At 40.2% G+C, this 24,326-nt stretch overlaps 1 protein-coding gene across 1 annotated transcript; it reads right to left on the reverse strand.

Annotated features, from left to right (window-relative positions):
• Window positions 1-2,294: 2,294 nt before the first annotated feature.
• Window positions 2,295-18,135, reverse strand: LOC307120554 (chloride channel CLIC-like protein 1). The gene is made up of 9 exons (XM_079807654.1): window positions 18,097-18,135; window positions 17,717-17,889; window positions 6,175-6,285; window positions 5,864-6,088; window positions 5,640-5,780; window positions 5,415-5,514; window positions 4,371-4,468; window positions 3,118-3,264; window positions 2,295-3,040 (listed from the first exon to the last, which is right to left on the reverse strand). Exons 2-9 carry the CDS (start codon window positions 17,879-17,881, stop codon window positions 2,834-2,836), a joined length of 1,194 nt encoding a protein of 397 aa, XP_079663780.1. The 5' UTR covers window positions 17,882-17,889; window positions 18,097-18,135; the 3' UTR covers window positions 2,295-2,833.
• Window positions 18,136-24,326: the final 6,191 nt, after the last annotated feature.

Below are 24,326 nucleotides of genomic sequence, written 5' to 3' on the forward strand. Positions count from 1 at the left end.
CTTTATTAACACCCCAGAATCGCGTGGAGCACGTTATTTGATGGGCAGATGCACTTTTTATGGACATCAAAAACAGAGCAACTATGAATCCAATTCTAATGCTTGGATTAGCCTGGACTTTTGTAATATATCTCAAATGTTATTAGTCTGAAAGAAGAATGTTATATACACCTAGGATGACTTGAGGGCAGTGTTGCCACAGTAACTTTGAAAAAGTAACTTAGTTACTTTACAGATTACTTGATTACCACGCTGAGGACTCGTGGGAGAGACGCTGGGACTGTGTTCTGAGAGAAAGCTGTTGTTAACCGGAGGAGGATACAAGTTTTGAGTGATTGATATGAGTGCGCAAGGCGCCAGTTTATGTTTATAACTGAGTTGTAAATAAATCCCACGAGTTCCAGCATTCCGCCGACCCTGCCTGCTTCCTCTCCCGGGTTTTTGGCACCAGTGTAGAGAGGTTCAGATGTGGGGTGGGAAAGGAAGAAGGCAGGGTCGGCGAAATGCTGGAACTCTGGAATGCTGGAACAATGAGTAACAAAATCAAACAGTTTAAGGCAGTAACTTGTAAGCACACAGCACAAGACACTTGTATATGTGAAAAATCAAACAAGACTTTATTGAACTATTCTAATACACACAAAGTAACCTGACGGAAACACACACATTCATACAGTGACAGGGAAATGTGATATTGTTAAAAGAGGAGGAATGGAGGCCCAAATGTCTAGCGTTAGACACTATTTCTTGACCGCAACCTGAGAGAATCAATATACTAGCAATTCATTAGTAACCTTAAAGGGTTAGTTCACCCAAAAATGAAAATTCTGTCATTAATTACTTACCCTCATGTCGTTCGACACCCGTAAGACCTCCGTTCATCTTCGGAACACAAATTAAGATATTTTAGTTGAAATCTGATGGCTCTGAAAGGCCTCCATTGGCACAATGCACGGTTCACTCTCAAGACCCTTAAAAGGTACTAAAGACGTCGTTACAAAGTCCATCTCACTACAGTGGTTCTACAATAACTTTATAAATCGGCGAGAATAGTTTTTGTGCGCAAAAAAACCCTAAATAACGACTTATATAGTGATGACGATTTCAAAACACGGCCTCATGAATCTTCGAAGCGTTATGAATCAGTGAGTCGAATCATGATTCGGATCGCGTGTCAAACCGCCAAACTGCTGAAATTTGGCGATCCAAACCGCTGATTCGACTCACTGATTCATAACGCTTCGAAGCTTCATGATTCCGTGTTTTGAAATCATCATCACAATATAAGTCGTTATTTAGGGGTTTTTTTGCGCACAAAAACTATTCTCGCCGATTCATAAAGTTATTGTAGAACCACTGTAGTGAGATGGACTTTGTAACGACGTCTTTAGTACCTTTTAAGGGTCTTGAGAGTGTAAAGTGCGTTGTGCCAATGGAGGCCTTTCAGAGCCATCAGATTTCAACTAAAATATCTTCATTTGTGTTCCGAAGATCAACGGAGGTCTTACGGGTGTCGAACGACATGAGGGTAAGTAATGAATGACAGAATTTTCATATTTGGGTAAACTAACCCTTTAATAAGACATGCACCAGTTCAGCAAGAAAGAGGAGATTGTCTAGGCCTACTTGCGTTTGGATGCTCCTGTAAGCGCGGGATCCCTTTCGTGACGAGGTTGCTGAAGGGGTCTCTGCTGCGCTGATTGGCTGGCGGTCAGTTGATGTCACATTCGGAGGGACAACAATTGGTTGTTAAATGGATGGTTGGCTTTGCAGGGTTGGAGCCTCGCTTGACGGATCCTGGATAGCACATTGATAGGCAACGTTGTTTTCTCTGCGTCTCGGTGAGCTGCTGGATGCACAGACTTTGAGAAGTTTTCTTCGGCAAGGTTCAAACGGCTCAGATGGGAGAGTTGATGAGTTTTGGAAAAAGCTCTTGGTGGCTCGAAGAGCAGTTAAACGTGCAGGCAGGATGATGGTAGGTCAGCACGAAGCAAGAGCAAAGGTCACTGCAAAAAGCAAAGCCAAACCGCTTGTCATTCGGTTATAAGTATGTCCATCTGGTCCGTCCTTGAAGGTATTTCAAACAATGATAATCATTGTCTGGGGCGGGTCCTACGCCCAGTTCTCCTGTGTAAATATGGTGCATCCAACTCAAATCTACTTTGTATCAAAATACTGGAAATCATTTACCCATCAAACAGATACCAAATAACATATATTTCCCATAAATGATGTAGAAGTTAATAAGAGTTTAGCTGTGATAAATGTCTAACATACAAAAAGAAGCACACATGATACATTGAGATATATTTTAGAGCAACTTCTGGTGATTGCTTCCTATACTTGAGGTGGACAAACATACAAATCGGCTGTAATAAATGCTTGACACACAGAAAGAACACCACAGGTTATATAAGATATACATTATCCCTTAGATATATGTCAGGCACCTAGTGGTGATTAATTTATATTATTGGCAGCGATTTTGAGACCGTTGTTTGTTAAAACCATGAGTGAATTCTTTGAAATCTATGTTGGGTTTTTACAGAGGGGCTACAGAGGGTGTCCAGGGGGAGGCGAGGTGTCACTGCTTAGGGTCTAGGCTGAGTTCAGGCCCTGGGAAAGTCTTTGCAAACCTTTGTTTCCTGATAAGACTACGGATTTATGCATAAAGCTGGGCATACACTGTGCGATTTTCGTCCGATTTCGAGCCAAATTCTGACTTGTGCGACTCTTTTTTGGGTCGGGCCGATTTTCAGCTTTATCGTGCTTCTTCTGTCTTATGTCTATTTTGTGCGGCATAAGCATCTCCTGCAATGAGGCCCTGGTCACCTCAGTTTCCTGCTTGATTGTTGTCATTGTTCTGCTGTATTTGTAGTGGCTGTGGAGCATCGCCCCCTTCCCAGACGTCCTCATGTGCCACTATTTGAGGAGCTTGGTTCTGTCCTACCGCAGGAGGCGGCGGGCCCTGTCCCCAGCCGAGCCAGAGCAAGTGTCCTCCTTCATGTATAGCTGCCCGAACACCTCCATACACAAGCACCTGGAGAGGAGCAAAGATGACTTAGTATGTTAGCAAAAAAGAGATCCTATAATATATTTGCTGTTCCCAGCTCTTACAATGACAGCTACTGCAAGGATAAACAGCACAGGTATCTGAAGAGTGATTGGTAGATCCTTCAGCAGCGCTCTGAGGAACTCATTTAAGCCCTCTCCAATTTGCTTCAAGGGATCTGTGATGAAGCTGGTTATGGTGACTGTGAGAGCCTGGAATAAAAGCCCCACAAAATTCTTAATAATGCATTTCATTGTATCTCTTATTACAGCTCTGATACCAACTTTTGGAACAATCAGATATCTGCAAAAATAATTAATATAAAAAAAAAAATGATAAAAAAAATAATTATAAATTGTTGTTATCATTTATAGTTTCATTGTCTTGTTTAGGTTCTAGTCATGGTTTGCTGTCATTGTTTTGCCTGTGTTCGAGTTCGTCATTAGTTGTCATGGTTACTGATTAGTTTACACCTGTCCCTGTTACGTTAATCGTCTAGCTCTGTGTATTTAAAGGAACACTCCACTTTTTTTTTTCATTTTCCAACTCCCCTAGAGTTAAACAGTTGAGTTTTACCGTTTTAGAATCCATTCAGCCGATCTCTGGGTCTGGCGGTAGCACTTTTAGCATAGCTTAGCACCGTGACAACCTGCTTGCAAGTGTGCTGGGGACTATTTTCAGTATAGTTCCTTGCTATATCGGCCTAGAAAATCGTAACTTTTAATTTTCCGTCGGTCTTAATACACGATGTAACTACAGAAGAGTCAAGTTTTAAATAGGAAAAATATCGAAACTCTGGTCATTTTTTGAGCGAGATGCTAACGGTCTAATCAGATTCAATGATCTATGCTAAGCTATGCTAAAAGTGCAACCGCCAGACCCAGAGATCGGCTGAATGGATTCGAGAATGGTAAAACTCAACTGTTTAACTCTTGGTGAGTTGGAAAATGGGCCTATTTTCAAAAAAGTGGAGTGTTGATTTGGTGCTCAAAAACATTTCTTATTATTAGCACTGTTGAAAACACTTCTGCTGCTTAATATTTTTGTGGAAACCGTAATGAATACAAAATTCAAAAGAACAGCAGTAATTTGAAATATAATACATTTGTAATATTAGAAATATCTTTACTGACACTTTTGATACATTTATTGCATTCTTGTTGAATATTTTAATTCAATATACTGATTTCAGAAATCATCATCTGATTAATCAGAAATGGACCATAATAATAAAAGCATCACCAATATTCATTATCAGTCAACCTCTAGTTTCTTATCAAATTCAAGTTTCTATAATTGGAAACTAAAAGATACAAACCTTTGTTGGAGGTACAAGCAAAATGGGGTTCACAAACATGATCTCGTAATATTTTTTGCAAGGATCATCTTGAAGAATCAATGTCTGTCTCCACCACTCTGAATAAAAAAGTGGTTACAACAATTAATCCCCAAATCATTATTTGTCATTTTTTATTCAACTTTATGTCATTTAAAATCTGTAGGCTTTTCAGCAGAACACAAGAGCAGAGTTTTAAATAATCTTTTAGCATACTTAGTGCTTTTTTTTGGAGCTTGAAAAGATCTATGTGAAGTTTCTTCTATTCATTCCACATCAAATGTTTTTGGAATGAAATTGAATAAATAATTAAAGGAATAGTTAATCCAAATGAAAATTCTGTCATCATTTACTCACCATCATGTCATTCCAAACACATGAGACTTTTGATTTTCTTTGCAACACAAATTAAGATATTTTTAATGAAACCTGAGTGATTTCTGTCATGCCATTGAAACTCTGACAGTTCAAGAATTTTTATAGAAAATAAATCCATACAGTATGAATCGAGCAGTTTAATCCAAGTCTTCGGAAGGGATATGATCACTCATCGCTTTATGATGAACACATTTGATTTAGGCTTTTTTTTTTCATAAACATTAAATCAGTGAACATACATAAAGCACATAAAATATGGTCAAGGAAGCTCAAGCATAAGAACCACAAAAAGGTTTGTTCTTGAGCTTCAAGCAAGTATACACTCTATATATGATCACTGACCAATGTTTATGAATAAAAGCCTAAATTATATCTGTTAATTATATAAAGCAATCATGTCTCTTCAGAATACTTGGATTAAACTGCTCGATTCATAAGGATCTCTATATGAACATTTTGCAGCGGCAGGTTTTGGGTGAATAAACTCAGATCTCTCAGATTTCATAAAAAATATCTTCATTTGTGTTCCGAAGATGAAAAAGTAATGGTTTGGAACGACATGAGGGTGAGTAATCGAAGACAAACATTTTTTAAAAGTTAACTATCCCTTTAAATAATTAAAACTTTTGAGTAACACGAGCACCTCACCTAATAAACTATCCTTCCAGGTCACTTCTTTCAGCCCAGTGCATTTGGCATTGAAGTTCTCCATTTCCATAATGTTCTTTTTGTGTTCTGCAAAGGCAACCTAGCCAAGCAGAAACGTTGAACACCCATATTTATGTTTTATTCTCATCACTGTCATCTGTTCAAGACCGGTTTAGCAAAAAAATGTGATGTACAGTCAACAGTATTTTACACAAAAATGATTACCATATAAAGATGGGACCAGTTCCAGATCAAGCTAATAAAAAAGCAAACAGCAAACATTCTCCTGAACTGGACAAACCAGGACACCACAAACCAGAGTTCAGTGCAGATAACGGCTACGATAATCAGAACAATCAAAGAAACCTGTAGGAAAAAATACAGCACACTTTTATTTATGAAAATTATTGAATTATTCAATCTCGGAAAAGGCTTATACAAAAACTGACCTTCAGGACCGTATCAGCATCCACATGAAATGTGTCTTCGAAACGCCACTTCCAGGCTTCATGGTTGTGGGATTTGAATTTGACCAGAATTTGACTGAGCGCCTCGTCCATGGCTCCAGTGGTCCAGTCATTCTCTCCATTCAAAAGCTTCTGAATCTCTGCCAGCGATTGCTTGGACAGCTTCACCTCAGCATCATAGTGCATGACTGTTTTTCCATCATCAGGCTGAAGATGTTAAAAAAGCAAAAGTTGTGAAACTGCCGTGCAGAGTAATGCTGATTCAATTACTTAGAGAAAACACGGTCACATACCAGACCAAGTTTTGAAGTTTCTTTAATGAGCTTGGAAAGGAATCGCTTGAATACTGGAAGACATACTGGATTTGAAGAGGTGGCGGTCTCCTTCTTTTTGTGTTCACCAAACTAAAACAGAGGTAGCAGTGAGAAATAATAATATTATTTTTTACAGTGCATCCGGAAAGTATTCACAGCACTTCACTTTTTTCACATTTTGTTATGTTAAAGCCTAAACTAATTATTTTCCTCAAAATTCTACAAACAATATCCCATAATGACAACCTGAAAGAAGTTTGTTTGAAATCTTTGTAAATTGTATTTTTTATTTTATTTTAACGAACCACCTTTGGCACCAATTACAGCCTCAAGTTTTTTTTGAGTATAATGCTACAAGCTTGGCACACCTATTTTTGGGCAGTTTCTCCCATTCTTCTTTGCAGGACCTCTCAAGCTCCATCAGGTTGGATGAGGAGCGTCGGTGCATAGACATTTTCAGATCTCTACAGAGATATTCTATCGGATTCAAGTCTGGGCTCTGGCTGGGCCACTCAAGGACATTCATAGAGTTGTCCCATAGCCATTCCTTTGTTATCTTGGCTGTGTGCTTAGGGTCGTTGTCCTGTTGGAAGATGAACCTTCGCCCCAGTCTGAGGTCCAGCAAGTTTTCATCAAGGATGTTTCTGTACATTGCTGCATTCATCTTTCCCTCGAAACTGAATAGTGTCTCAGTTCCTGCCGCTGAAAAACATCCCCACAGCATGATGCTGCCACCACCATACTTCACTGTAGGGATGGTATTGGCCAGGTGATGAGCGGTGCCTGGTTTCCTCCAGACATGACGCTTGCCATTCAGGCCAAAGAGTTAAATCTTTGTTTCATCAGACCAGAGGATTTTGTTTCTCATGGTCTGAGAGTCCTTCAGGTGCCTTTTGTCATGTGCCTATTACTGAGGAGTGGCTTCCGTCTGGCCACTCTACCATACAGGCCTGATTGGTGGAGTGCTGCAGAAATGGCTGTTCTTCTGGAAGGTTCTCCTCTCTCCTGATGGAGGCCACTGTGCTCATTAGGACCTTCAATGCTGCAGACATTTTTCCGTACCCTTCCCCAGATCTGTGCCTTGATACAATCCTGTCTCGGAGGTCTACAGACAATTCCTTGGACTTTATGGCTTGGTTTGTGCTCTGATATGCACTGTAGGAATTGTGGGCGCAGACACAAATGAATCTTCCAGATGATTCGTTCAAACATAATTCCACACAAAACCCAACTCAACATTCCAGGGCCCAGTTTATGGCCGGGCCCCTCTCTGCCCATAACAGTGGACAAAGGTTTGCTACATTTTGATTGGATCTTGGTGGACTAACACAAACAAACTGTCTAACACCATCAGATAAAGATGCTAAGACAACAGCCAGACACCTCTTAAGAGGCCAAGAAGACCACCTGTGGTACCAAGCCCAGGAAGGACAGGACTTCTCATTGGTCCACTTGCAGTTTCGGCCCGCACCCCTCTAGAGACTGCCATAGTCTTTGACTGCCATAAAAAGTCCTCAGGACCTCTGCACTAGTGGGTAAAACAAAGAAAGACCAAATTGATCCATCCAAATCCATTCATAACTATGTTTGAATACCTTAAGACTGATGTAAACTACACGCATCCATTTCATACTTATTGAGAGAAATAAGTATTCTCAGTGACAGCTATTTGTTATGCAACATCTTACACAGATTCAGCTGTTAATGAACAAATGAATGAATGCATGATGTTTCAATCTTTTTCTATCATGTTTGGTGTCTATTTGTTTAGAATATTTGCCAAGGGTATTCTGATGGTGGTTTGGAAAGTGAGAAACGCATTGGTAAACTTTAAAGACACTTTAAAGACTTCTAACTGTGCACAATATGCAATTGAGTTCCACAGGGGAAAGAAGGGTGGGCCACACTGTGTGCCCCCTCTGATGCCAGCAGCCAATCACGACACTGGAATGGAGAAGCGCCAAATTGCAATCTCCTCCTATTCAGAAAAGGAGAAAGGTACCCTTTCAACAGACACTCCTAGTTCTGAGCCTCCCTTCAAGAGAGTCAAGATGCAAGAAACAACGTGACGAATAGATGGTCGGACAAAGACGATCGAGGCAGACCAAGGTCTGAAAATGGGTTAACGATTTCCTTTCAAGCCATCTGAATACTCCTCTCACTTTCCCTTCTTTGACTTAAGATTATTTTCTTTCCGTTGAATCTGGGTTCTAAGTTAAGTTTCGCTGCAAAGCTTCGTTCAACGATCCTACAGCACAGCGCGCTTCAACTTCAAACAGCACCCACAAGACTTTCCATCCAGCTGCCAACACAACACGTGATTGGCTTCCCAAGACGTCGATCAAGGACATTACAAGACCGTCAGCGAATCACAGAACCGGGGAAACTCCCGCAGCCAGGACCAATGAAAAGGGAATTCCCCCCATTCAAAAGACGACACAAGACACAAACACAAGTAACCTCCAGATTCTAAGCTGAACTGGTGCATTGAGATAGCCTGGTTACAACCAGACCATTCTCAGTAGTAACTGAGTTATGGTCTGGCAAAGCTTCATAGACAAATCATTTCCAAAGGGGCGTCACCAACGGGTGTCGCTCAAATGCCTCTGGGCGCAATAGGATAGACCTAAAACCAATCAGAGCGATGAAGGAGCTGACGTATGCAGAGCGACAGAGAAACATCTGATGCTGCGTCCCAATTCACCTACTTATACTACGTCCTAAAAGTATGTACTCTTTTTGTGAAGAAAAAGTACATACTTTTGAGTGTGTAGCAGAAAAGTATGCAAGCTTTGGGACATACTACTTCGTCATCTTTAACGGACTCTGTTGCTTAGTTACGTGAGTCCCGTCACCGTAAACTACCCTGTCAATCATCGTCACAGTTCAAATCCTCCACATTCAATTTAATTTCCTACCGTATCGGAGAGAAATATAGTAGCACGTTGGTCTGCCATTCGTGGGTCTTTAATGCAAAGACTCCTCTCATGTGTTTGCAAAGTTAATGGCCAAACGTATCATTACAAAAGTTCACAATGCTGCTGCAGGTGAAATATAATGTGGCTAACATTGAATAAATATCTTTTCGTCAGGTTAAATACTGATAATTGCTCACTCAAGCCCCTTTATCTAATCCTCTCTACTTAGCCGTCAGACTCGCGTATTTGTCATGTTTGTAGTTTTTTAACACTTTTTATCTGCGTTTGTAGTTCTCGCAATGGGTTGTGGGCAATATCAGCCGTTACAGTGCGCATCGATCTGCACTTCGAATTCTGACCGGAAATAGTAGACCATCCGGGAATCTTTGGAATACTCTTTTCAACATACTACGATTTGGGACATACTAATTATTTTTTCGAATACTATTTAGTACGGATAGTATGCGAATTGGGACACAGCATGAGACTCTGTCCGTCTCTCAATATGCGTTCTTGTCTGTACTTGTGTTCTCAAATAGGAAATGTCCCCGGTTTCCATTTCAGAAATCTGGTCACCTTGCTAAACCACATATTCATGTTTAATTATTTTTTAAAATGTAAACGAAAAGAGGCAGGGTGTTTTATACTTCGTTTTATTATAAATATATAAGATAATCAATGTAGGCCTAACTACGCGTTGCCTGAACCACATTTGTGTGACTAATATGTTTAAGTTTTTTTTATGAAATGAGGCAGTGGTGTTTTATGACATATTTCATACGCGAACTTCTGACTTGCGTCCGTGATTTGCCAAGTTTGACTCCGGAGAACGAACTCCCGAGGACGGGACGACACTAGTCCGGTACTCTGCTAATGGACAAGCAGCGTTCTTGACGGTATCGCTCAGTATATATTTGTATATTTTAGGCTACAATAAAACAAAATAATGATATTTTAAATATTAAACATATTATAGCCACACAAATGTAGTGCAGGCAATGCATATTATCTTCAATGCATGTATATAACAAAACAAAATATTAAAAAAACCCAGCCTCTTTTCGTTTACATTAAAAAATAAAAACATGTAATATGTGTGCATAATATAGGCTATTATTATCACTGTAATAAAATGAGATATGACATAAAACAAAACCCAGTCTCTTTTTGTTAAATGTTGGTTTAATGCGTGATCAATATCCATTATAAATGTATAAGTAAAAGGTATAAGAAGCTATACAATACATAAAGCAATTCAGTCAAAGAAAGTCATCGCTAGGAGACTACAACGGTAAAGTTTAATAGCTTACAAATATAAAGTTATGAAACTTCACTTTGCCCTCAGACAAAACGATCTATCAGGGAACAAATTATAGATTAATGAGAGCAAAGATTAGCCGTTAGATATACACAAGAATGATATCTTCACATCAGAGCCAGCGGCAGGCGGCAGAAGGACTGGCCGAGGAAAGGCGCCTCTCGGTGGGGTTGAGCAATTGAGCGCCGCTGATCCACTAGCTCACAACTCCGAAAACGGCAGATAAAATTTTCAAAAAGGCGCTCTCTTTATAAATAAACCACAGATTTGAGCTTTAAACAACTACATTCTCACCTGAAAAGGACTTAAAACTATATTTTGTGAAACATTAACACTACCAGAGGGCTCTCGCTAAGACAAGCAAGCTGGTATATCAGACTTTTGCCGAATCCAGTCGATAAGACGGCGATAACATATTTTTTAGATATGAAGGCTTTGAGTTTTGTTCTTTGCTCGGGTTTTAACGGAAAGGAAAAGTTTAAATCGCTTAAAACAGCCGCGATAGCTGATTTCGAACAAGTGATGTTCCACGGCTGCATCCATCTTTGTAGTGTACAGAATCTGATTCACCGTCGCTGCGCTGTCGTCATCGTGTAAAGCCCGCTCCAACGTTTCTGAATGGTGCCTCGATTTCGAGGGATTAGAAATGGGTTTGAATGGGCTCTTTGCCAGACTACTTGCAGAGCAAATCTAAATTTGCCGGAAGTTGTCTGGGTTTTCCCAGGCTAGCATTGAGATCAAATTTAATAACCCCACCTAAGAAACGATAGGAGGGTTAAATTAATGATCAGTGGTTCATTCATATCATGTGTCATAAATGCATATATTGCTAGCAACTTGGGATTTCATAATTTCTCTCTCTTTATACTCATTCTTTCCTCACTTTCTTCCTTTCTGCAACACGTGTGAGTGTGTGTGTTTGTGTTAGATATTAGTTTTATGTGTTAGAGCATGGGTCTCCAAACTCGGTCCTGGAGGTCCGCTGTCCTGCAGAGTTTAGCTCCAACCCAAATAAACACACCTGAACCAGCTAATCAGTGTCTTACAAGGCCCTAGTTAGACACTGATTAGCATGTATTTGTATGTTAATAACCTTTGAACCACAAGGGCCAGAAACAAAAGGATTTTTCCTCTGAATCATTGAACCAAGTCATTAGGGTGATTTATAATTTTTTTTTTGGGGGGGGGAGACAGTGTCTTCACTTTTATCTTTTTACACATTCATTTCCCACATATAATTGAATAAGGAAAGGAAAGGAAAAAAAAACAAAACATCAACAACAGACTAGCATGTTGACTATTTGTACATACATTTTGCTCTCCTTTCTTTCTGGCCAGCAAATTTCTCAATGACTCTTATTCAAGTCAGTCATCTCAGTAGTGTAATGACGTTTGCATTGTTCAGATAGATATTTGAGGTCTCTTACCCCTGATGTTGTCCACAAAACTTCAGTACCGACACTTTGAAATAAGAGACAGGGAAAGCAATAAAGGGCATTGCTAACAACACATCCAGCCAGCCACCTACGTTTCTCATAAAAAGCACGTGAAGCTCCGAGTGCAGCTGCGTCCTGTCACTGGCCTGCTGCTGGATTTGTAAATCGCGTTGGTCCGGTTCGGGATCTTCCAACGAACCCCTTGTGAAATAATTTGGTTTAACTGCTGCCATCTCTACGAAAGTGATCTTCATAACAAGGTTTTGGCGGAGTCGGAGTGACGGTGTCGCCTGCGCACTTTCGCTTTAAAGTAAAGGAAAGTTGAATGACAGGTGACGAGAACCAATCAGATTGGATAAAATAACACACATCCAATTCTGATTCGCCAGGGATGCAGCGATCCGGAGGAGGATCTTTAAAAACCAATTAGAGACCAGCTTCAGGTCACATGCTGCCCGTAGATTTTTGGACTCAGGTAGACATCCATTTGTCCGGCGTCCCTCGCCCATGAAACCGCATGAAACATATTGAAGAACATTATTAGTTAACCGATCAAAGCCAGTTTTTATTAAATGCTGAGGCTCTTACTAACAGCTAGCACGTCGCATGAGTAAACTATTTTATTTTTATTTCATTTTTATATCATTTTTGTATACATGTATATTTCTGGAATTTTGATGGGGGCGGCGCCCCTATTGACCAGCCGCCACTGATTGGGACACTTTTTGCCATTGAGATGACTGGGAAAAAGTGTCCCATTCAACTTGAAGTCACCCTACGTATTTGATTTCCATTAGTCATAAAGGAATTTATGACTTTTTAATTTTGCGGCCAGCAGTTCGTAATTATGTTACATTTAATGATGTGTGATCCGAATGGTTTACCATTTTGAGAACGAGTAGGCTACAGTCATGTGTTGTGTGAAATAAAGTGTAATGAATTTGTTGAACAGTCACATTGTAACATAGATCCACTGGAGGCGAGTTGCAGAACCCAAGTGCAGTTTTATTCAATATATCAAAACATAAAAACCATAAACAAAAAACTTGGCTTGGCTAACTTAACTAAACTTGACTTGACTTGGCATGACCTAAACTAGAACAGATAAACAGACTCACCACCAACGGGTTACAACGTTAATAACAGACAAAGACACATGGCAAACATGAGGGCTTAAATACACACACAGACTAATGACAAGACAAGTGACACCTGTGAACAGTGATGAGACAATGAACCAATGACAGGACAAGACACAAGATCACATGAGGGCATGGGATTCACATGACACTGAAACATGACAAAACCAGGAAGTGCATGACAAGACTGTGAACAAGACACTAAAACAAAGCAAGAACATGATAAACTAAAACATGAACCAAGAACAATGAACATGAACCAACACCAAGACACCATGTGACAGATCCCCCCCTCTATGGGCGGCCCCTGACGCCCAAACAACACCAACACATCAATAACCTAACAAAGAGTCTTAACAAAAAGTCTTGGGGGGCGGTCTTGGGGGAGGGATGGTGGGCCAGGCCCGTGCAGGGGCATCGGACCCAGACATGACACGGCCGGGCCTGGGAGCGTGGGCGGACCTGGACCCTGTGGCGTGGGCGGACCTGGACCCTGTGGCGTGGGCGGACCTGGACCCTGTGGCGTGGGCGGACCTGGACCCTGTGGCGTGGGCGGACCTGGACCCTGTGGCGTGGGCGGACCTGGACCCTGTGGCGTGGGCGGACCTGGACCCTGTGGCGTGGGCGGACCTGGACCCTGTGGCGTGGGCGGACCTGGACCCTGTGGCGTAGGCGGACCTGGACCCTGTGGCGTGGGCGGACCTGGACCCTGTGGCGTGGGCGGACCTGGACCCTGTGGCGTGGGCGGCCATGGCGGCAACGGCAGTTCTACAGGCCATGGCAGTAATGGCGGTTCAGGGGCCCACAGAGGCGTGGCCTTCATGGCCTCCATGTACCCCCTGCCCCCCCCCAAAATTTTCTTGGGTGGGACAGCGGGGCCGTGGGCTGGAGCCTGGACGGGGCCGTGGGCTGGAGCCTGGACGGGGCCGTGGGCTGGAGCCTGGACGGGGCCGTGGGCTGGAGCCTGGACGGGGCCGTGGGCTGGAGCCTGGACGGGGCCGTGGGCTGGAGCCTGGACGGGGCCGTGGGCTGGAGCCTGGACGGGGCCGTGGGCTGGAGCCTGGACGGGGCCGTGGGCTGGAGCCTGGACGGGGCCGTGGGCTGGAGCCTGGACGGGGCCGTGGGCTGGAGCCTGGACGGGGCCGTGGGCTGGAGCCTGGACGGGGCCGTGGGCTGGAGCCTGGACGGGGACGTGGGCTGGAGCCTGGACGGGGACGTGGGCTGGAGCCTGGACGGGGACGTGGGCTGGAGCCTGGACGGGGACGTGGGCTGGAGCCTGGACGGGGACGTGGGCTGGAGCCTGGACGGGGACGTGGGCTGGAGCCTGGACGTGGGCTGGAGCCTGGACGTGGGCTGGAGCCTGGACGTGGGCTGGAGCCTGGACGTGGGCTGGAGCCTGGACGTGGGCTGGAGCCTGGACGTGGGCTGGAGCCTGGACGTGGGCTGGAGCATGGACGTGGGCTGGAGCATGGACGTGGGCTGGAGCATGGACGTGGGCTGGAGCATGGACGTGGGCTGGAGCATGGACGTGGGCTGGAGCATGGACGTGGGCTGGAGCATGGACGTGGGCTGGGCTCACTGGGGTGGAGAGTACTGTGGGAACGTGGAGCTCCTCATCCACCGTTCCCACAGTAAAAGATGAGCCACTCAACTGAAGTGCATAGTCAATATATCCAGCTAGAGTTCCTGGAGAATTGCTCTCTGGCATCAAATACCTTAAAAGGTCATTAAGTCCATTTAAGAAAATACCCTTGAGGGCAACATCATTAAAGTTCACCTGGTAGCAAAGTCCACAAAACTCCTCCACATAGTTCTCTATGGCTTGGTTTCCCTGGCGTAGACGAAGCAAGGATACAACTGCTGGGTCCATTTTGTAGGTCTGTTATTCTGTAACATAGATCCACTGGAGGCGAGTTGCAGAACCCAAGTGCAGTTTTATTCAATATATCAAAACATAAAAACCATAAACAAAAAACTTGGCTTGGCTAACTTAACTAAACTTGACTTGACTTGGCATGACCTAAACTAGAACAGATAAACAGACTCACCACCAACGGGTTACAACGTTAATAACAGACAAAGACACATGGCAAACATGAGGGCTTAAATACACACACAGACTAATGACAAGACAAGTGACACCTGTGAACAGTGATGAGACAATGAACCAATGACAGGACAAGACACAAGATCACATGAGGGCATGGGATTCACATGACACTGAAACATGACAAAACCAGGAAGTGCATGACAAGACTGTGAACAAGACACTAAAACAAAGCAAGAACATGATAAACTAAAACATGAACCAAGAACAATGAACATGAACCAACACCAAGACACCATGTGACACACATGGTGGCGCAGTAATTAAGCCACCTTGTTTTTTGCGAATTTTTTGATATTGGAAGACAGGCTATGTAGACTAATTTGCACGCATCAGGGAGCTCGCGTTTTATTATCCATTAAAATTTGCGATCACACATACTTTAGGGACCGGCGGTGTTGAGCCTGTATTCTAAGGAAAGACATCAGATGCTTAGGCTCTGTTGCGAATCGCGATCCTCCGCCATGGCCTTGTCTGTTGTGAATTAAGATTTTTTTTTTTTACAAAAAACATTGTTACAAATACTGTTTGGAGCATAAAAAACAAATTGATTTTTTTTATTTTTTTTATTCCTATGTTATATGCTATATCCTCTGCTCTGTAGAGGACACTAAATGAAAATAAATGAAAAGACAAACAATGGGATTTTTTCCCATTTTTCCCAATTTTTAAGCTTCAAGTTTTTTTATCCAAACTTTGTATGAAGATGATTCTCAATGTTATGAAAGATACAGAATATTTTGATATTTTTTCAATTTATTCAATATGTGTGTAAATATGGCCATAAATGCCATTCCCAGGCATCTATACACTGTATCTAATTTGCATATTAATGTGTTTTGGGACAATATGTAATGTAAAAAGATATTTTCATAAGAATGTCTTATATTTCATAAGAATATCCAGACTTAAAACTGAGTATGTTGTCAGAGAAAATATAATGTCCTCTACAGAGGCAAAACCTCTATTCTCAAGAGGATATTTCTGTCTCATGCAGAGTGGCATTTATATTTAGATGTCACTTCCGAAACTTTGCAGCATACAGTTGGCCGTCGGTCATCTTAGCAACAATAGTTTCATTCAATGAATGTTATAGACTGTAGCCTAGAAAGCGTGCCAAGATTGCTACGATCACTAAAAAGCGGTTGCTTTGTCAGTTCATCGCGATCTCACAAAGTTCCATTATAAAAATGAAGTTGTCAACAATAAATCTCTTACTTACATTGTGTCTTGACTTTGTTTGTTAATGAGAGGTTTTGCGAGCCAGCATTAACTCAGCACTGAATAACCCAAAAACTCTGGCATTTTGAGCGGTGAGATTCTGATCACATTCGAGAGATCAACAATCTGTTGTATTCTTCATTTCACGGGAAACGAAGAACGCATCTGGAGGCCACATTTGAAGAAACCTTCAAATTGGGACAGCCTTCGTTGCGCCGCAGTGACACAATCAGCCTTCGAAATGTGCACTTTGTTTGTTGGATGCAGCCTCTTAACTTGGTCACGCTCCGCTACTACTTCATTAAAAAACGTAAACTGGACGAGACCAGAGCGCCATTATCGTCAAAAGAAACAATGTTATCACTTTAAAGGTAGTAACTTACTAACTATTCATGTTAAATTAAAGTAATAGCCCTGTGCTTTATAACAGGGCCCACAACAGGTTGCAGGATTGTTTTGCACTATTTTAAATGTCCCCAAAAGTTCTGCAGTCACAACGCAGTACTTTCCACCTTAACTATAAAAAAACTAAACAATTACACTTGCAACAAATACCTTTGCAGAATACACATACTTTCTGCTAAAAATAAGTCTAAAATGCACAATAACAAACCCACTTAAGGATGGTAAGACTCATTTTCGAGCACAAATGTAACAAAACATTTGAAGTTAAAAAAAGTTGTAATTTCTGAATACAGTATAAACATATTGTGAAAATATTAAATACAATTATAAAATGTTAAAATATTTTATTCTTGTAGTTTTTGTAAAGTCATTATTTTGTTATAATATCGTTGTTAACTGCTTGCTAATTACAATTTGTTACTATTAACTGTTTTCATTATGATGTTGTTTTTTTTTTTTTTTTTGCGGTGCAGTGAATTAGGCCTAGCTATTAAATCCAGACCAAAAATCCTAATAATCAAACTAAATCCTAATAATGATTCTATTATATGAAAAAACTTTTTCCCATTTTTTTTAATTAATAGACCATAACAAATAAGATTTCAGTGATATTTTGACCACTCAAATAGGAAATCTCCTCTGTTTCCATTTCAGAAATCTGGTCACCTTACCTAACAATGGACCTTTTTTTCCAGTGCCACCCGAGCGCGAGGGTGTCACCGTAGCCGTGTACAGTAAGGGGTTAGAGTTGTTGAACCGCTCGTACAGGTTATTTATGTGCTTTCAACACAAGTAAGAAGCCTATCAAACGACATGAATAGGATGGTTATCTGGTAGCAAATTCTGATAGCAAATTTCTTGGTAGTAAATTATTATTTCCCTTCTGACGAGATGTGATAACACATTTCACACTGTCCTTCACCTTTAGTGCCTCACGAAGCATGCTAACTTACCCATGTTTTACATTTTAAATTTACCTCAGTGGGTTTTCTCATGCGCTTTGTCGTTGGGTCGTAGTTGATCACGTCAAATGGATCAGCATCATCTTTCTGGTCCTTGTGGATATTTGCATTTGCACAAACAAACAGACTACAAGAAATAAAGAAACTCCAAAATCCAAAAGAACAGCTTAGCACCTTCATAATCCTCACTGGAACAGACAACGAGAAAACTCATGAACGATGTATCTAAAGTTCAGATTCAGCTTTCTTGGACACTATTAATCTAGATCACCTTTTTAACACTAGCCTACTCAAATGTATTTATGCATCTCTCGGTCGCGTTAAAAATATACAAATTAATGGCTAAAAAAATAGATTAAAATGTAGAAAAATCGATCGCACCAAACATTCCTTACATGTTAGAAAAGAGCTGTCAGATACTGCCACATAGAAACCGAAACCCTTTTCGCATTTCTGGAGTTCTTCTCAATAGCGGAAGTCGTCCAGGAGATGGCTGCAAATATAATTTTGGTATTCATTTTGCCAGTAACTTTGGAAAACTACTAGCCACAGTGGCAGGTGAGCAAAAAAGTGTGTGTGTGTGTGTGTTTGTGTGTGTGTGTGTGTGTAATATATGTATTTGACATGAACTTTTTTGCACTGATATATATTGCACATACTGATACAGTTGCGTGCACAAGGGGGGGGGGGGGGGGGGTCTTCTTTGTTATTGCATATTAATATTTTAATCTAAATGTTAATGTTAAATAATAAAAATACAGCTGTTCATTGTTTGTTCATGTTACTTGACACAGTGCATTAACTAACATACAACTTTTGATTTTAATAATGTATTAGTAAATGTTGAAATTAATATAAACTCAATTAATATAAGATTAATAAATGCTGTAGAAGGTCAGTTTATTATTAGTTCATGTTAACAAATGTAGTTAACTAATGAAATTGTATTGTAAAATGTTACCTATTTCATGATAGCTAATACTTTCATACTTATAATGCAGGCTTACAACATCAACAAAAACTGAACATGAATTCCTCATAATTACCTGCTTGATTCTCACTGTTTAGTTTAGCAAAGTAAATAATTATATATATATATATATATATATATATATATATATATATATATATATATATATATATATATATATATATATATATATATATATATATATATATATATTTAGTAATATTATCATAATTTCCCTGTTTTTGTTAGATGTGTTATGCATTGTATTTGAATCAATATCTTTTCATAGAATGCCAAGGAAATATGGAATATTTTAAAGAATGGTTTTAACTATATATTGAAAGCCAGTGGGGAACAAAATGTACCCCCCCCCCCTTTTTTTTTGTTAAAATATTTAAAAACACAACAGACAGATGCGTACTGCTTTTAATACAGGTGATTTATGTCATAAATAAATTAATTTAAATTATGTAAAAAAATACATTAGATTCTTGTTATTTTTTTGTGCCCTTTTTGGTCCTTCTGCCCCTGCCCCTGAGGAGGTCTGTGCACCCCACTGCACTGTTATATCTAACACCTATCACTTTTTATCAATTTAACACATTAAGGGGAAAAAAAGAACATTAGAAAATGTGATCAGATGATGTTGGCTTTTTATTAATAGTCACAACTTGTCCCAACCACATACAAAGGATCTGTATGTCAAGTCAAGTCAACTTTATTTATATAGCGCATTAACAATGTAGATTGTTTCAAAGCAGCTTTACAGTGTTAAACAGGAAAATAATGCAGCATAATTTTATTCAGCTGTATAGCCATTCTGGAGAAAACGCTGATGTCATCAGTTAATTTCAATTATCATACAGTGACAGTGTGGGCTTTAGATCAATAATTAGATCAGTAATTTAGTTTATATGGTTAATTTAGTTTATTAATTAGATTTATTTCGATGTTTAGTTGAAAAATTTAGTGTCCCCAACTGAGCACGCCAAGTCAGAGGCAACAGTGGCAAGGAAACCAAAACCCCATTAGGTGACCTAATGTAGAAAAATAAACCTTGGGAGAAACCAGGCTCAGTCGGGGTGCCAGTTCTCCTCTGGCCAATTCACAAACAGCGTATTATTATTATTATTATTATTCTGGCAGCTTTACAGGTCAGAGGTCATAATAGATCGGAATATTCGAGGGACCGGAGGCAACATGCTGGAGACGGGTTTATTGAGGATGATGTTGATTAAATAATTATTAAAGTGCAATATTCGAATGATCTGAGGCAACACGCAGGAGACGGGTTTATTGAGGATGACATATCGATTTAAGTATTATTTAATTGTAATATTCGAACAATCTGAGTCAACACGCCGGAGACGGGTTTATTGAGATGCCGTGTCGATGAGGCAGTTGCAGGGGGAGTCTAATCACGGTCTCTGCAGAAACTTCGGGGTCCTGTGTTGGTCTTCTCTGAGCGCAGGTCCACCATCTGATCTGGATACGGCCCGGATCCGGCTGACTGCAGTAAACCTCGGGATAAAACAGAGAGACTATCATTACCGTAGATGCCATTCTTCTGATGATGTAACGAGTACATCAGGTGTTATGGGAAGTGTTCCCGGTTCCGGCTGACCTAGTTAATGCAGCCTAACAATCATTCCATTGAAAAAGTGTTTTATGTGTATGCCACAGTAAAGAGATGTGTTTTTAGTCTAGATTTAAACTGACAGAGTGTGTCTGCTTCCCGAACAATGTTAGGAAGACTGTTCCAGAGTTTCGGAGCTAAATAGGAAAAGGATCGACCGCCTGCAGTTGATTTGGATATGTGGCACATGGTAGAAAATTTTGATGCAAATCTACACGAGATTCAAATCCACCTTTTGCTGAACTCACTCTACTCCCTTTTTCCATCACATATCAGATCGGAAAGGCAATTATTTTCAATAAAAAATAAGGAAATGTTTGAAAAGTGGAAATAAAGCGTTAATAATAAAGTGTTCCTCAGTTAAGGGTAGGTGAACAGAGATGAACTGAATTAGAGATGGCAAAAGTGAGTGGGTCCAATATCATTTGTCTTAAAAAGTGGGTGGGTCCTGTCCCAACCACATACAAAGGATCTGACGCCCATGAAGTCAAGAGTCAAGAGTTCAGCTAAAGCAAACACTGATAACCATAATGGTAACACCAAACGAAACAATAAAACAACATTAAACCTCTGTTAATTCTCATAAGAACTTCTGTAGACGTGACAGAAATAAAGTCAATCTGGTTAATAATAAGGGAAGCTACTAATGCGGTTTGTGGAGTTGTGTAATCCTCCTCTGCTGAGATCTTGAGAGATTTAATGTCTTTTTTAGTTGAATTCATCTGTGGCTGAAGGCTGTGGTAGTTGTAGTTCTTGTGTTTCTCTTTCCTTCAGTGATTCTGATTTGTTAACAGCAGGTGTTCATCACTAATTCTCAATTATCACTTAATGAATCACTTAACTTCAACACTGCTTCAGTGTTACTCTAATACTCAGTAGTGTGGACACGTGTTCATTTAAAACTGAAGATTTTGTTGTGGGGTAAAAAGGGTTAAAGCAAGGTGTAAGATTAAAAAAAACAGAGAGAAACAATTTAACAGTATTCCACTGTAAATTCTTTCACGGCAACAAACTGTAGAAAAACAGCAATTTACTACCAATCATGCTGCTATATTACTGTAAAATCAAGGAAGTTAATTTCACTGAAATATTAGTGTAAGTTAAAAAAAATGTTATGTGAAGTCAATAACTGATAAGGAGAGTAAATCTTAAAACTGAAGTGTTTTTATGTGTTTTTGCACAAGATGATATAAGAGAGATCTGTTAGTTGAATTAATTAGTTTTGAGGGTTACCATTGTGCTGGAGAGTAGAGCCTGTGCTTCAGTCAAGGATGAGCAGAGAAACATTGATGTTATGCTGCATGTTGCATTCTTTAAAGGCAATAACTTTGTAGTTGCTGATGCAGTGATGAGCTTTTTGCTTATATGTGTATTCCTACAAACGGCAAAGAAAGTCATGTTTTGATTATTTCACTATTACACATTAAGTGTTTGCAGTTTCATATTAAGAAATACACCTTTTCAGCGGACTTAAATGAAATAAGCAGTGCTAACACCATATAAATACTAGTTTCTAAACTCGTTTTGAAAACTGTTTGAAGCAATCGTTTTCCAAATGAAATTAATTAATTTCCATGGTAGTATTACGGAAATATACTGTAAAAAAGAGAGCTGTCAATTTACGGTAGATGGCTTTAAATTAACAGTACATTGCTGGCAACCCTGCTGCCAGTAGATTACTGTTATTTTACGGTATATATATATATATATATATATATATATATATATATATATATATATATATATATATATATATATATATATATATATATATATTTATATATATATATTATATTATATTATATTATATATATATTGGGGCACCCCTCCAAATCATTGAATTCAGGTGTTCCAATCACTTCCCCGGCCACAGGTGTATATAAAATCAAGCACCTAGGCATGCAGACTGCTTCTACAAACATTTGTGAAAGAATGGGTCGCTCTCAGGAGCTCAGTGAATTCAAGCTTGGTACCGTGATATGTTGCCACCTGTGCAATGAGTCCATTCGTGAAATTTCCTCACAACTAAATATTCCATGGCCAACTGTTAGTGGTATTATAACAAAGTGGAAGTAATTGGGAACAACAGAAACTCAGCCACAAAGTGGTAGGCCACATAAAATCACAGAGCGGGGTCAGCGTATGCTGAAGTGCGCAGTCACCAACTTTCTGCAGAGTAAATAGCTACAGACCTCCAAACTTCTTGTGGCCTTCAGATTAGCTCAAGAACAGTGTGTAGATAGCTTCATGGAATGGGTTTCCATGGCCAAGCAGCTGCATCCAAGCCTTACATCACCAAGTGCAATGCAAAGTGTCGGATGCAGTGATGTAAAGCACGCCACCACTGGATTCTAGAGCAGTGGAGATGTTTTCTCTGGAGTGACAAATCACGCTTCTTTGTCTGGCAATCTGATGGACGAGTCTGGGTTTGTCGGTTGCCTGGAGAACGGTAGGCCTACTTGCCTGACTGCATTGTGCCAAGTGTAAAGTTTGGTGGAGGGGGGATTATGGTGTGGGGATGTTTTTCAGGGGTTGGGCTTGGCCCCTTAGTTCCAGTGAAAGGAACTCTTAATGCTTCAGCATACCTAGACATTTTGGACAATTTCATGCTCCCAACTTTGTGGGAACAGTTTGGGGATGGCCGTTTCCTGTTCCAACATGACTGCGCACCAGTGCATAAAGCAAGGTCCCTAAAGACATGGATGAGCGAGTTTGGTGTGGAGGAATTTGACAGGCCTGCACCTCTGCCCAATAGAACACCTTTGGGATGAATTAGAGCAGAGACGGTGAGCCAGGTCTTCTCGTCCAACATCAGTGCCTGACCTCACAAACCCGTTTCTAGAAGAAAAAAAAAAGTTGAAATGGTCAAAAATTCCCATAAACACACTCCTAAACCTTGTGGAAAGCCTTCCCAGAAGAGTTGAAGCTGTTATAGCTGCAATGGGTGGGCAAACTCCATATTAAATCCAACAGATTAAGAATGGGATGTCATTAAAGTTTCATGTGCATGTAAAGGCAGGCCCCCAAAAATATAGTGTATACATACAAACAGACATACTGTATATTATAGATACTTACAAACTTTTTTATGTTAGATGTGATCAAGATTAAACAATTTGACAGCAATACATATATTCTATTTAGGAAATAATGCACAGAATAGAACATTATATTTGTAATTTAACATTGGTGTTCAGGGACAGGCATTAAACTGGTTTAGATCGTATTTATCAGACCGCTACCATTTTGTCTGTCTAAATGGGGAAAAATCAAAGATAACATCAGTAGACTATGGGGTGCCGCAAGGATCCGTGCTAGGCCCTCTGCTATTTTCTATATATATGCTGCCACTTGGTAATATTATAAGAAAACATGGAATTAATTTCCACTGTTATGCTGATGACACTCAATTATATATTTCATCACGACCAGATGAAAACGCTAAATTATCTAAACTGACAGCGTGTGTTGATGATATTAAACACTGGATGACATGTAATTTTCTGCTATTAAATTCAGATAAAACGGAGGTATTACTCATTGGTCCAAAAAACTGCCCACAAAACCTCTCACAATACAACTTTAACTTGGAAGGATGTCCTGTCGCTTTATCCACTACAGTAAGAGACCTGGGTGTTTTATTAGACCGCAACTTGTCTTTCGAAAAATCATATTTCATATGTTACAAGAACGGCATTTTTCCACCTTAGAAACATTGCCAAGCTACGTAACATGCTATCTATTTCTGATGCAGAAAAGTTAGTTCATGCAGTCATGACCTCGAGACTAGATTACTGTAATGCTTTATTAGCTGGTTGTCCTGCATCATCAATAAACAAGCTACAGTTAGTCCAAAACGCAGCTGCTAGAGTTCTTACTAGGTCAAGAAAATATGATCATATAACACCAATTTTATCATCTCTACACTGGTTACCTATTAAGTTCCGTATCAATTACAAAGTATTGCTACTGACCTATAAAGCCCTAAATGGTTTAGCTCCAGTGTATTTAACTGATCT

The sequence above is a fragment of the Gobio gobio genome (assembly GCF_949357685.1).
Source record: "Gobio gobio genome assembly, chromosome: 24".
Lineage (NCBI taxonomy): Eukaryota > Metazoa > Chordata > Actinopteri > Cypriniformes > Gobionidae > Gobio > Gobio gobio.